At 40.7% G+C, this 15,876-nt stretch overlaps 2 protein-coding genes across 4 annotated transcripts in view; one reads left to right on the top strand and one right to left on the bottom strand.

The window, feature by feature from the left end:
• Window positions 1–15,876, top strand: part of LOC139718390 (SCO-spondin-like) — a 362,530-nt gene that overhangs the window by 26,135 nt on the left and 320,519 nt on the right. The gene's annotated exons all lie outside the window — the stretch shown is intronic.
• LOC139718375 (ubiquitin carboxyl-terminal hydrolase 19-like) overlaps window positions 1–15,876 on the bottom strand; it is a 41,789-nt gene that overhangs the window by 6,898 nt on the left and 19,015 nt on the right. The window contains exons 14-21 of the mRNA XM_071629845.1: window positions 9,762–10,051; window positions 7,039–7,099; window positions 6,434–6,546; window positions 5,624–5,767; window positions 3,928–4,415; window positions 2,736–2,849; window positions 1,429–1,529; window positions 495–610 (exon numbers count right to left, since the gene is read on the bottom strand). Of these exons, the coding sequence (XP_071485946.1) occupies window positions 495–610; window positions 1,429–1,529; window positions 2,736–2,849; window positions 3,928–4,415; window positions 5,624–5,767; window positions 6,434–6,546; window positions 7,039–7,099; window positions 9,762–10,051 (1,427 nt within the window). The remainder of the gene's footprint in view (window positions 1–494; window positions 611–1,428; window positions 1,530–2,735; window positions 2,850–3,927; window positions 4,416–5,623; window positions 5,768–6,433; window positions 6,547–7,038; window positions 7,100–9,761; window positions 10,052–15,876) is intronic.

The following is a 15,876-nucleotide window of genomic DNA, read 5'->3' as shown; positions in this document are numbered from 1 at the left end:
CAGTGCAGCACAATTCTTATATTGTTGGAACCCCCCATGTGTAATGACAGACATGTGGTCACACAAATGGAGCGCAAAAAATCACCATTCTAACACGCCACTGGCTGAAATTCAAAAGAGTACGCTGAGAGAGGAAAAACACAACAGAGTGTCACTGAAATAGTAACAATGGCAGCACGATGACAGGAAAGGCAATGGCAGGGCTGCAAATCACTGCAGCTGAAAAACACTCAAAAACATTCTTTTTATGAAAAGCATTGTTTCAGGCCAAAATAATATTTTTGATTCACAAGCTAGGAGAATATCACCTAGACTAAGCATTTAAATCACATTCAGACATATTTCCATCTCAAAAATAGTTTCCTACTTTTGATAAAGCAAAAAGATTATCACTACCATAAAGAATAGCAGTCCGCAGCACAGCACCATACCGGGTATAAAAACAGCGTAAGAATTGAGTGACGACAAAGCAGTTAAATTATGAGATAATATACCATGCTTCCTCTGGTGACAACTTCTCAGGCTCTGTGAAAAGCCGTAGACACTGGTCCAGTGTTATCTCCAAGTCATCGCACACACCTTCCGCGACGGACTCGTCTTCCACGTAGTCCTGACAAGAAAAAAAATAAAAAAATAGAAATTATAATCCCCATTACTCTTCTTTCCACTGTAAAACATGTCCCTCTTATCTCCCCAAGCTCTTAATATCATCATTGCGTAAAAAAAAAAGAAGGTATGAGGAAAGTGACTGTCCAGTACCAGATATGTCTGTCCCATAATATCGGAGATACCCCACCCCTCACTGTTACTTGTTCATATTGCAGTTTTAGAATCGCTAACAGATAGTGACAAAATGCTACAGCCAATCCAGACTTACTGTGAGCGCCAAATATTTAGTAAGGTTTTTATTTTCGCGAATTTTGTGAGTCGGGTGCTATTCGCGAAATTAAAGACACACAAAAAATATTGACTCTGATCCCAATGTGAATGTTACGTACGCATGTACACTTCTCCGTTCAGTGCAGGACTCCACGATCGCGAATTTAACCACTCGCGAAATCATCGAGGATTCCGGATTCGTGAAAATTTAGACTCGCGAAATATATGCCGTATACAGTACTATATCTGACAAAGTGCAAGCATCCATTTTGCCTCATACTTTCAGCCTATGCAGATTTAGTGCCTATATTTGTCCAGCTGGAGATAAGTTGTGACTATTATCATTATTATTACTATTATAATTATCATTATCAAAACTTTTGTTGTTGGAAAGGTCACAACTCAAGGTATGCCAAGACTCAAATCCAGTTTTCATTTTCTGTATCATATAATCCCGCTTTTAAATCATTCATTAATAGTCATTTTGCAAATGGCCAGGGAGGAAAGCAAGATGCAAACTGGGTCTGAACCATGTATTGATCTACTGACCAGATGCTTGGACTCCAGAAGAACATGGTTTTCTTGCTTTGGGTCATTCCTCCAGTCCATGGCCAAGCAGGTCAGACCCTGCAGGTCCAGCGGTTGGTCACCTGCAACGACAAAACAAGCAGCCAAGGGGTCAAGATGCACCGGCTGACAGTTTCGCGCCAGGCAGTGTGCCACATCCCAATCAACGCATAGAGTGCATGCCTCACCTAGAGATCTAAGAACCAAGTTCTCTTCATGTGTCTTGTATCTCTTTACAGGTGGAATTGATCACTTGCAGACATTGTGGGAGCCCCATTCCCCCTCCCCCCCCCCCCCCTTCACTGTGCTGAGAGTTGAATGCTTATAACTTGTCATTTAACTGCAAATTACAAGTTTCAAGTGCACTGTAGAATTGCCGTGAACTTTCAGACAGTAATCTCTTCCATCATCATGGAGACTTATTATGCCTTAAAAGACAACAATACGGTAAAGACAAGGTCTTCATATCAGCTAGCACTAATGATATTTTACACAAATTATTCATGTTCTGTCAGAGATTAAAGGTGCATGGTCCCCGTGTTTTAGTCAAATGCGTACGCGGGCGCACGGCGCAAGTTTCCTATAGAGACCTACGCTATCGACTTCTCTTTGGCGCTTACGCTTTGGCCCACTTTCCTGAGTCCGAAGAAGTCCGATTCACTGTAGTCAGTGGTCCGATCACAGTTCGGCTCATGATTCGGCTGAGAGGGATAACAGCTTTAGCAAACTTCTTTTGTGATGTCATAATAACAAGCACATATGCACGCACCCTTGCATTACTACAGACTGCGCGATGCGCAGAGAAGACAGCAAAGGCAACGTTACTTAGCAACACCTACGCACTTTACTCTTGATGACAGCTCTACTTCGGTAATCTTCGTATCAATGCTAACGGTGATCGGCAGTATCATCAACAGCGCCATCTACACTACCGGGACTATGCCCCTTTAAAATGGCAATCAGAAACGGTTGGCTCATCATCAATACACAAGATACATACATAATTTCTTTTATCAACAAACCAGAAAAAAACAAATCTATCTACATTCTTTTTTTGTGAAATTTGCTTTGAAAGCTTGTGTGAACGTGCGCATGCCACCAACTAGATGGCGCCTTTTACACACCGTACGCATCATATCTGTGCCATAAAGATGAAAGTTGCTTCGCATCCAGACCCATATATGACAAGCAGAGGACATAACTGGACATCACGATGGAAGAAATGAAGGAACTTATAGAACGAAACATACAGAGAGCCCCAAGAGGGCAAGAGGGACATTGGAGCCTACCCTCATCTTTGAGGCAATCCCTATTCTGGAGATTGTTGCCGATGTTGTTGACAGGTTTGATGAAAAACTTGGGCATCTTCCTCTCCTGTACCTGCGGCTGACCTACCACAGTGGCTGGAAAACAAAATAAAAAGGAGAAATATACCTCTCACAAACGGAAAAAAAAACCCAAACATACATATTTGGTACAAAACTATCCACATCTTAACCTATGATCACTTTTCATTATTAACTGAATTGAATGGAATTGATTTAACGCTTTTAGTGCCACGTTCGCAGGCCCGACTCAGTCAATGGCATGCCAAGTTTGCATATTTTGCTCAGACGCACAAAAACACCCACACTGATTGATAAATCGCCGAATGTCACAGTGCAATGAAAGTGTCACTCGCAATTACATGTACATTTCTGTCACATGCATAGCTTGCATTACGTTGTGATGGAATATCAAATGGTGTTACATATTGGATTTGTGAGGAATTATGGAGTTTCTGTCACTATGTTGTGTGCAAAAGTCATGCTTGGACAATGATGTAGCTACTGGTCATTTGGAAGAAAAATAATCATAGATTTGTCATGAAATTTACACCAAACAAAGCTAGGTATTTTCTCTATAACTTTGCTCTTTACATGTCCAGCATGACCAAAATTCATAAAGTGTTGCATGGATTTGAGAAACAGAATGTTTTTCCAGGCATGCCTACGTTGCGGTCTCAGAATAATGTGGCACACAGGGGGTTTACCCCATGGCACATTAAGAGTTAATGTGACCACTGAGGCATCAAAAAGTGCTTGTTAGCAGGTAACCATTGGGTTTTACATCCCCTTCGTGGCACTCTGTATACATTCAAAAGTGTGCTGAGAAGAAATGTTATATTCCACCACACAAAATCATTTTTGGTGATGGCATGCTGAAGATATCACAGATAATCTTAAAATGAGAGTATTCTCTAAGGGTTTCTTTTAACCTTTTGAAAAAAATCAAACACACTTGTAACTGCATTTCTATCTCTTGTTAGATTGAAATGGTTTGTTTCACATCTGAAATATGGCAAACCTGACATCAGATGTGCCTAAGAACAAAGTGCAGTATTCATTAGATCAGTGAATTGAATTCGCCTTGTAACTAAAGCCAGTGGTGATTATGACATCATGATTTTCCTCTGATGCTGCCATAACATCACTGCAGTACCTGTGTTAGCGCCCTCTGCTGATGGTTCTGTCAGAGGGCTTCCCACTTCTTCTTCTCCCTCCCTACCTGCATGCTGCCCGTCTCCTGTCCCTTGCTTCTCTTCCATTTCAGAGTTCTTGGAGTTCTCCATGGTAACCACATCAACCCCAGCATTGATGCACGCATCGCCATCAGTCCTATTATTGACTTTATCACATTTGGAGTCCGTACCCTCCCCTCCTTCTATTGCACTGGTGGGAGCATTCTCCCCAAGCAGTTCCTGTGACGTATCCTGATCCCTTTTATGAGGTACCTCCCCATCTGGGGTTGCTGGGGATGACTCGCCGGAGGACAGTCTGTGGTGGGGAGGGTTGCCAGGCGGAGACCCAGCCAGGGGCGTGGCTGGGCTGGAGATGCTGCTGGACATGTTGTCACCACCGGTGGAATGGGTAGGGCTGGTGGGTGATGTGGGCGACTTCAGAGGAGGCATGAAGATGTTGGCAGAATATCTGAAGAACAACATCGGAGGAGAGAATAAGAATTAATACAGTCATCATGACAAAACAAAAACATGGAAGAAAGAGAAAAAAAATACCAACAACATATATTTCCTCTTTAGTGACTGAAAGTCCCAATAGAACGGTTTTGAGTTTCTAAAGAGCAAGGGAGGGCAAGAAGCTTTCTGTAAAACTGAGATATTAATTCTTTGACTTAAATTAGAGCCCCATCCCCCTCCTCCCTGCTAGCCAGGTGAAGCAAAACCACAAATAATCTGTCCATTTAAAAGGAAAGGAAGAATTGTCACTCAGCACTGTGGTCATTCTACCAAATGCATATACAAGAATACTAACAGTAACTGACAACACAAAAACATGTACGCAAGGAAAAACTTCTTCTTGTCAGATACACAAACACAGACAAAAACACAAACAATCACACACACCTATCGTTTTTATCCAACACTTTACTTTCACAACTAGTCACAACAGGTCAGGAGATGAAATAATCCAAGTCCGGTCAGTCCACTCCTCTGACCTTTGCAAAACGTAGTGGTCAGTTTGTGTCACCCTGCCTTTATTCAACCCTCTGGGTGCTCAGGCATTCACGATTTGTACATAATAGTGTAGCTTGATTTGCAAAGCTTTTTCATCGGTATTTAGTGATCCATCCAAACTTGATCTAAGTTATAAAGTTAACAAGCCCACTCAGATGTACTGTATAAGCTGCTATTTTCTTGAGGGTTTAATTTTTGCGAATTTCACAAATCACAGTTGGATCGCGAATATAGAAACATGCGAAAATGTCTCCATGCACTGTGTTAGTAGAGCATTAATGTAAGCATCGGTGTCTATTCGCGAAAACAACATCATGCGAAAATGTCTATGACCTCGTTATTCGCGAAAATACATGTATGCGAAAATAACAGCGTATACAGTATGCAGCAATGTGCCTCAGCCTCAACATACAGGAATGTCATTATGATACAACAGAGATTTGGGGGATTAGGTTATCTCTATTCATTGACAATTTGTTTCCAGACATCTCATGCAAATTTGGTTAACCCATTGAGGACGAGTCCTGAGTATACTCAGGCAAGGGTCTATTGGAAATGCGTGTTGTAGCAAAAATCAGTCCGTCCTCAACGGGCTAAAAGAGCACTCAAGCGTATGTGCCAATCGGCAGACAAAGCACAGTAGGGGGAAAAGAGATGAATCACCTCGCGTAGCTCTCCATGATCTGACAGAGTCTGGAATACGTTGCGTGGGACTGGGGCAGGCTGATCATGAAAGGGGAGCCCACGGGCTCAGGCACACGACGACAAGTTGCCCGGTGATCACTCCAGTTGCTCTTCTGGCAAGCTCTGCGCAGGATAAAACAAGTGTTGCACGCGAGTCACATCACTTGTATCATACTCTCAATCGATAGAAAACATCCTAAATCATTCAGTAGAATTTTATTATCATCCTTCACGTACAATGGCCTTTATTCACGTGGCAATAGACTTACTTTTTTTCCTGAAAAGGCACTTCGAATGCAAAATCACCTTGTCATTATTATGACAATTACAAGCAGTAGCATCTTCATCTCTCTTCATTACCATCCTCCTCATGAAACCACTATCATCATCATCATTATCATTATCATGTCACTACTGCAATAATCACAGTCATTATAATCCCTGTTATCATCATTATCACTATCATCATCACCACCACTGTCATCAGTATTATCATCCTCATCATTACTATCACATCCACTTTCACTCTCATCGTCAAGTCATTTTGACCATAATCAAAGTCATAATCATTCTTACTGTCATCATTATCATCACCATCATCATCATCATCATCCTCATTATCATCATCATCATCATCACTATTGCCTTCACCAACAAGCCACTCTGACCATAATCACAGTTATCATAATCATTGCCATCATCCTCCTCCTCCTCCACATCATCATCATCATCATCATCACCATCATCTTCATCAGAGATCACAATCACATATTTTCATCATCTACTCACTGGTCACAGTATGCCGCCCGGTAGCACTTGGTGCATCTCTTGAGTATCCCCCCTTTCTCACAGGAGCGCTTGCAGTGAGAGCAGCGCTGCAGCACTGGAGGCATCAGCATCCTCTGCGGGCAGTCACAGAATAGCAAATACAGAATAATACAAAGCATTAACCTTTTGGTAAGCTCACCAAAACTAAATCAAGTGAACAGCGAGGGAGGGAAATACTGTTGTAAAAATAAGCAAAATGAATATAATGTAACAAAGTTAAATGTGTCGAAATCACATCCACTGGAGATAACATATTTCTGGATAAATACCATGCATTAAAACCTCATTTCATTACCATTGAAAATCTGAAGTTGGTTTAATACATGTCATATTCTGACCCATTCTGCAGGGCTGCACAATAACCCATTTTTTCTTTCTACTGGTCCGACCTTTCTGTTGGACCAGTAGGTACCAAGTTTTTCCATTTTTTACTGGTCCATTCCTGAAAAAGTTACTGGTCCGACAGTGAATTTAATGGTGAGGGACCATTGGACCAGTGCCAGTGAGCAGCGTTTGCATAGAGCGATGATCAAAGCAAAGCAACAACGACAACAACAAATCCTCACCTGAATGACTGTTAATTCCACTACTGTCTCTCCAGCCATAGATGGTGACAGGACCTCACACCTGGAGAGAAAATTAGATAAAAAGTTTGAGGTATAAAGAGGTACTGTCTTCTACATCATTCCAGTCCAGCCAATGGCAGAGGCAGGGACTTTTAATGGGTGCAGCCTGGTATCAGTGACAGATGATCCATTGGCGAGAGCTGCGATTATCACAGCTTTTTTTGTGAGAGGAAACAATCTGCAAAGTCCACCCATTAAGGTGGAGTTATGATTGAGATGGTAAGCCAGGTGAAGTCAATGGACATATCAAATGATTATATCATGGCTTTGTTGAGCAGACCTTCAGAAATGGCCCTGCATATTTAGCAAATGAGCAATGTAGTTTAAGGTAATTTCTCTGAAACAAGGAAACAGCACCATTGACACTGGAGTAAATCATATCATCATTATTAGGAGGTTGCAAAAAGATGAGAGCCGGACAACTTTGAAATCACAACTGGAGTCCAAGCTCTGCATATTTGTGTTTGCCCTTTGTCATTTTGTGAAATGGAGGACATACATGTAATACAATTCTAATGAAGACTGATCATGCAAATAAAGCTCTCCAGGTGCAATTACAAAATTACTTGAGGCTAAAAAGTATGTGCAACTTTCAGTCATCTAGATGGCACTGACATACAACTTAGGTATGCATAATCCTCTTTCCCACACCAAGAAAGCGGATTTAAGTTGTCAATTAGCTGTAAGTCTCACTTTGGCATTTTGAATATTCATCAAGCAGCACATTCAAAGCAGCAAACCACATAACATACGCAATCTGCATGGGTTCAACATACACCCTACATAAGTACCCCTTATCAGAGCATTTCTGCCACATACCATTACACTTCACTTGTACATTAACTTATTTTTTAGTGAATCTCAAACCTGGGCCCTGTTTTATCAAGATAAAGTTGCGCTGATTGTGAAATCAACGCTAACTTTATCAAACTTGAAGTCCGCTATAACTTTAAATCAACTGCAAGTTTCCGTTTTACGAAGAGACTTAATAGTCGATTATAGTTATAGCTCATCACCATGACTTAATTATTGATTTAGTCAAAACAAAAAACACGGGACGAGGGTGGTTTCCGGTACTGTCTGCCTAAGAACAATACAATACATTAAGCAAAACAAACAACAAAAACATGATTGTTTGCCATGGCCATGGAAGCGTAGTCTGCTAGTGCAACGCAGTATTATTAGCGCTACAGCCGCTGAATTAGAAGTATAAGTTTGCAACAGAACCGCAAAATACGCCGTTTTGCATTGTATTAAAGAAAGTAGGTCGATAGATCTAGCACATCTTGAGCTCAACGAAAATCTGCGTACGCGCGTACCGTAAGGATTCCGCACACTATGTAGGATCTCAGTAAATCTAATGTTATAACATTCAAGTATTCATTGACATGGATCTAAAACATACAGTAACTGACTGTCCAAGGTGAAGGTCGTGTAGGCCTATGCATTTAGGCTGAAGTCCTGTGTGTTTACGTGTAGGATTATGGAAAGTTGTGAGAGTGTGGTGACTACAGTAGCTTGTTTTTACCTCTACGGCGCAGATCGGTTTTGTCAAGAATAGATCGCGAGTCTACATCAACATGTCAAAATTCTAGACTTAGACGCTCTAATCTGCAGTACGTGTTACCGTAAGTACAAACGACTCACTGAACGTTACTTTAGGCCTAACGTTAAGCCTATTTCTGGTTAGCCTAATTACATTAGATCTCAAGTTACTGTCCTACTCGGTGCTATAAAATTAAACTCTTTAAAGGCCTACTAAACTCTCAATTAGTATCTATTGACGAACTAACGAGTTAGCTCTACGTAGGCCTACGCACGTCAGAAATCACTGGTTTCCTCGCATATGGGTTCTTTGGCAAGATATGCATTGCACACAGACGCGGTTCCAGTTACAGTACCGTACTCGGTTACTTGCCCTTGCTGGCGATGGCTTGATTGGTGGGTGGGTGGGCAGAGGCGCCGGGCGCGCAGGCTGGGATATGAGACTGCTGTCTAGGGTGTTTGCGTGCAGCAGTCGCGTAAGCAATGCGTGCCGATTGTGAATTTCATGCAAGGAAAAGACCATAATTACATGAAAGAAACGCAACTAAATGTTAGAAAAAGTGAGAAATTTAACAGACAAACATTTGTGACAAGACCCCAGCTAGACTAGGAAAGTGTGACAGTCATCTTTCTTCTGTAAATTGCCTTACAACTGAGTCTACCTAGACTGTTTCTACTTAAAGTTGATATTTATCAACTGTTAAGGTAATCATGGATTTGGAGCAGTTGAGAAAACTTATATGTTGATTTTGGAGGAAGTTAAATTTTTTCCAACTGTGGGTGTCTTGATAAAACGGACTTTAAGTTAACTTGGAAGTTAATCATAGATTAAGTGGACTTAGAGTTGATATGAGAAGTTAATCATAGATTATCTTGACTTAACGTTAAATTTATCTTTTGATAAGACAGGGCCCGGATCTACAACATATCACACACTCATTATGTACTTATGAATCAAATTACTACCTTATCTTATACACACACAGACAATGTATCCTGTTCCTACAGAGATAAAATACATGTACACATAACTATTCCAACTTCCAAACTAGTGGCTGCTTACCAATGTGTAGTGAAAACAATAAATCAGGGATCATCTCAAAATTGCTGATGCTTACACAAATATGACGTCATTGGAGGAGACCCCTGAGAGTGTGCTCCTGCGAGAGAAGTGCTTATGGACACGGCTGCGGTAGACCTCAAAGACACGGAGGTTGGCGGGGTGCACCCCCGTCTTGCGGCCCACCTCCACCGTCAGGTCGTGCACCGTGGCGTCTGAGCTCAGCGACAGCACGTACTTGACAGGGCGGCGGTGGCAGTCGCGGGAGTAGAAGAAAATGGCAATGCGACGCTTCTTCTTGGGCAGCGGCACCGACAGGTGCATGAAGGGGTCAAAGGTGATAGAGACCTGACGGACAAATGAGCAAAGCATAGATCGTGCACACATTCCACAAAGCACAACAGAGAAAAAAACAAACAATGCACACGAAAAATGAAAGGGTGGTATAAATCTTTTACTGCCTACACCATACATTTATCAAGTCTGTTTTCCTGTGAACCAGGACTTCCCCTTCCCAACTATTTCGCAAGTGGTCAAATTCTCAATCATGGAGTGCATTAATAATGGATGGAGGCAAAAGCACATCCATTTACACAGTACGAGCACCACACCTTAGGCCTAGTACTAAACTGTATTTTAAGGAACCTTATTCATCTAAGAGACAGGGCGTGTATTCTTCTGCCATTTCTTTCTTCGAAGTCTGAAATGTAATAACCGTCGAGTAGGTTTATTTCATGTGCTTCACATGTTAATCATGATGCATGCATGCCTGAGAGCGTTCGTTCGTCGTGAACCTTCGAACTTGCTCTATACTCAGACAATAATTTCGGGAATTTCCAAGGCAACTGAGTAATATTTCTTTTTTAAAACCATTAATAAGAACAAATGTAACCTGCTAATTGCTTATCGATAAATCGATAAAGTTAAAACTATCGTTCTTGTGCGTCACAGTGGTGTGGAGCGTATGCCGTTGAAACGTTCTTTTTAATGATGGAATAAAAAACAAGAACGCAGTTTGGTCGACCGTTCACAAGTCACCGCGGGGTAGCAAGATTTCTTGGGTTTATCATGCTGTTCGCGCCAATATTTGTGTCTTGTGTCTTTCTTACGTGCGAAAAAGTTTGCTAGCGGATTACAAATCTCCCGAGTTTTGTAACCTGCTAATTTGTATGCGTGTATAAGAAGACATTGTAGGCTTCCTGCCAACCTCTTCAGAATATTAAACATCGTTAGAAAATATTTCAAATATTCCACCAAGTGTCTATACCAGATTGTTGTATTTCATTTCTAAAAATGCAAAAGCTCCCCCGTGTGAGAGGGGGACACCCCCTTCTCCACACATTACTAGTATAGACTTCTCTTCACTCACATAAAGTTGGTTACAGTGAAAGACGCACACGTCCATCAGAAGATGGTTGTAGCCATTCTCATTGTTCCCCGATCGATCAGTACACATTTTCTTTTTCTTGTTTTTTTTGTTGTTGAAAAAGAATAAAAATATTGTAACAAAGTGTGAATTAGATCGTTGAAATTCAGATCTCGATACAAACTTTCCTCGCACCTTTAATCATCATCTATAAAGTTCTTACACAGTGACAGACGCGCACGGGACTCACGAGGTGACAGAAAAATCACGATTTTATAGCCATGCCCACTGTCCCAGAGTATTAAATTTCTTACATTTTCTTTAAAAAAAAATGTGTACATGATGAATTCCATAAAAATGGTGTTGAATATCATATCTAAAAATACAAATGCACCCGTGATGGTCTGTCACAAGCTCTGTGCTCTCTATTATGCTCCAGCTCTCCCTCGATTACGTGCTCTTCCCCTCCCGCACACGTAAATATGGATATAGTGCCTATACCTGTTACATGTATCTTTGGACACTGTTCCATACGAGGGTATGATTAACCCCCCCCCCCTCCCCCCCCCCCCCCCCCCCCCAAAAAAAATGCAATCGTTACATGGAGTTTCCGCCAGATGTTGCTTACGCTATATGAATAAAAAACCGCGTAGATAAGTAACAATTACCATAGGTACTCTCTTAAATTAAGCTCTTACCATAGAGGTCACATCAGTCGGGTCACTAATAAAAAGAACTGTTCATAGATAATCATATAGGGGCCAACCCCGATTTGTAAAGCCTGATGTTCTTTTTTTCTATTTTGTTTGCATTTAATTTTACAAACGTATACAAACTGTTTCTTGACATAAAAGCCAAGGTGCTCCCTGCCCCATCGTAGGTTGTTTAACAATGACCCGGATATTCATTAACTCCTTGCGGCTGGAAGCTTTTGTGCTTGATGATGATATCAAAAGGTGGAACGGCATTGAGTCGCTGAGCTGCGCATGCATGACCAACGATGACCGAGCTGTGCCGATATAATGGGTCGGTTTGGAGATGGATCTTTTCCACTTCCCTGGTTCGATGTAGAAGGTAACATGGACATTATAGTGCACTTCGTCGTCAGAAAACGACTAACAGTTATTTACTGTTGATCACCAAATCCTCGAAGTAGTATTCAGAGTAATTTCACAGTTCAAAATTTAACTCCCTTTAATCTCGTAAGCAGTTTATTACATGCAATTCGGTAAAACGTGAGATCGTATGGGTTTTGCATTGTCATGATCATGTTGTTTATATTACTCGAAAATATCAATAAATGAAATTCTTGCCTCGTATTGTTTTCATTACAACCGATTGAAAATTTGTTTTATATCGACGTAAACTGTGAATTCGTGAATACAAATGAAAATTACTTGACTGGACATGCATGGGCACTTAAAATCTGATCTATCCACAAAGAATATACATGAAGATTATCCCGTATTAATTCTATCAAATTTTGTTAAGGACAGAATTGCATTATTGTTGATAACGGAATTCATGATGCCGTAATTACGATAATTTACCTTGCACTGAATCGTAATATTGCTGTTAATGATACGGAATGTTGCTATAATCAGAATAACGAGTGCCGCTTAGTTATTTCCGCGTGCAGTATATGTCGTATATGTTGTTTGTAACAATACTCCGTCATATTTTGAACGGGCCAAGACACAATCACTCGCCCTGCGTATTATACTGTACATAATTATGACATAGTTCACGATATCCCGCTCGATAAAATGATTGGATGAAATGAGCGGCAACTTCTTAGCACTTCTGATTCTTGAGCAGATATATAATTTTCTTTAAGAGAATATCCATATCAGCGTTTTAAGCTTCATGATTTAAACTACGGAAATTGTTCTGTCTGTAGGCTGTGTTATCAACAAGGTTCTATATCTGAAAGAGAAATTGCAAGAGACTTTCAGTTTGCCACTGCTCTGCGTGGAAGTTTCGTCCGCATTTGCACGCTGTCAGGGGCCGAATATATCACTGTCATTATCGTAACACCTCGTCTTCATCATTATCACAAGCGCCCTCGATCCATCATTATCATCATCAAAAGCATTAAAAAAAAATTTCAACGTCATAGGGCTCGACACTAACGGTGGCCCGGGGCCACCAAAAACACACGTCGGGCCCCTAAAATTTCAGAAAAAAAGTCGGATGTTTGCCTATACTTTTGAAAATGAACAGCGGTAACAATCAGCTCCGTAAGATGCTAAAAAAAAATGTCAGATGTTTGCTTTTAACTTTGGAAATGAATAACGGGAATATTCGACTCCGTATGATACTAAAACAAATGTTGGATGTTTGCTTATACTTTTTGAAATGAATAACGGTAAGATTCGGCCCCGTACGGTGCTAACATTAATGTCAGATATTTGATTTTGCGTTCGGAAATGAAAAGGATTCTTAACATTCGGCTTCGGAAGATGCTGAAATAAATGTTGAATGTTTGCGTTGCCGTTCGGAAATAAATAAGAATGATATTCAACTCCGGATACGATGATGAAATAGATGCCGGATGTTTGCTTTTATACGTTCGAAAGTAAATAGCAATAACATTCAGCTCCGGAAGAAGCTAAAGTAAATGTCGAATGATCCCTTTGACGTTCGGAAATGAATGACAATAATATTAAACTCCGTATGATGATAAAATAAATGCCGGATGCTTGCTTCTACGTTCGAAAGTAAATAGCAATAACATTCAGCTCCGGAAGATGCTAGAATAAATATCGAAAGATCCCTTTAACGTTCGGAAATGCATACCAATAATATTCAACTCCGTACAATGATTAAATAAATGTCGGGTGTTTGCTTTTACTTTCGAAAGTAAAGAGCAATAACATTCGCTCCGGAAGATGCCAAAATAAATATCAGATGATTGCTTTTAGGCCTACATTCGTTTGGAAGTGAATAGCAGTAACATTCTGCAACATACGATGCTAAAATAAATGTCAGTATTTTGCTATAGCATTTCGAAATGAATAACAGTAACATTCAGTTGCGTTGCATGGGAAAATAATGTCTGATGTCTGCTTTGACGTTCAAAAATGAAAACAGTAACATTCGGCTCCGTATATACGATGCTAAACAATTGTCACATTCATTTCACTTTCGGAAGTGGACAGCAATAGCATTCGGCTCCATGCGATAATGAAATAAATGTTGGATGTTGACTCTTAAATCTGGAAATGAATAACGGTAATATTCTGCTCCGTACGATGCTAAAATAAATAACACGTTGTTTTTACATTTGGAAATGATTAACGGTATCTATCGGCTCAGTTAGGTGCTAACATAAATAGCGGATGTTTACTTTCACGTTCGGAAATGAATAGGGCCTAAGGATAATATTCAGCTCCGTAAGATGCTAAAATGAATGTCGGTTCTTTGCTTTTACATTTGAAAATGATTAACGGCAACATTCGGCTCCGTAAGGTGCTTAAATAATAGTAAAATTGGATGATTGCTTTTAATACAATTTTGTTTGTTTTGGGCTTTCAATACCGATGTAGAAATAAGGACGACACGATAAAATTAGAAGCTGAATGAATATTAAACGACATGTCTCACGTCCCGCTCAGGCATCTTGCACTTCTTTAATTTATGGTCTTGGTAAACACGACACGTGGTACGCGCCTGCCGCGATATAACGCATTGAAGAACCTGCATGGTAACGTACATAAACACGCATGCGATTTGTCGTAATTTATGTGGTAGCGAACGCAGGGATTTACGAAGACGAATACACATGCTTCGTTGCATGTCTTTTCATGCTATTCTAGGTGCTCGCGTCGATCGACGAAACCATACTATACTGATACAAACGACATGAACAATGCAAGTGGAGCTTCGTTTGTTGTATCGAAATGGATAAACAAGGTGCTGGAACCAAGATTATCAGCGGATTATCAAACTTTGCAACGCTCCAGAAGCACTGAAACAGCATGATTTGATCGTTCTTCGGCCGTGAACTAGTAGTGAAAAAGTCGTGGTTTTGGAGCCCAAGAGCTGCGGACAAAAGCCGATGTAACAATCGGCGGATTATCACCATGAATAGCATGTGTCTTTTGTTCGATTTTCACGCTGCATAACAAAAGAGTCACTCTAGCTGGCGAGGGGGCGAGGCAAGATGTCGGTGACTGTTCTGCCCGAAAAGCACGACTTTTTCACGACGTAACAACTACTAATCCACGGTAATATCACATCGATTCCAGCACATTTTCACAACTCGTTCACCACCTAATCACAACGCAATCACGGCAAAACCACGGGGACAATATGTAAGTGCAAAAGCACGACTTTTGCACGACTAAATCACAACGAAACCACAAATAAAGGACGGCGTTTTCACTGTCAAAGCATCGCGAATAGTGTTGGTAGTGTCTACTGTGTACTGCAGCTGCATACCAGTACATGTACTAGATTAGAGAGTCAACATCTGAATGTTGTTACTTTTGCGAATAGCACTCGACTTGCAAAAGTTGCGAAAATATACGGCCTACACAGTATGTGACAAGTCTTCGAGGAAAAGGTAAAATATGAATCCAGGAAAGCAAAGTAACCATGTAGAGAGATGGTAAAATGAACAATAAATCTACAAGTAAGACATTTACTCTGACTCGACACACAAAAGTGCTTACAGACACTCCTAGCAGTACTGAGAAGAGTTGTACTCCCTGATAGTTTTCTCGGCTTATATGAATGCAATTTGTAAAATAACAAAATCTAGAGCACCATTAACTTGTTTGAACTACAAAAATCCCATGAGGAC

This window comes from Diadema antillarum, unplaced genomic scaffold, assembly GCF_040938485.1.
Source record: "Diadema antillarum isolate AM-2024a unplaced genomic scaffold, OU_Dant_1.0 scf00000093, whole genome shotgun sequence".
Taxonomy (NCBI): domain Eukaryota; kingdom Metazoa; phylum Echinodermata; class Echinoidea; order Diadematoida; family Diadematidae; genus Diadema; species Diadema antillarum.
The sequence above is the reverse complement of the archived record's forward strand: the minus strand, read 5'-3'. Positions and strand labels throughout refer to the sequence as shown.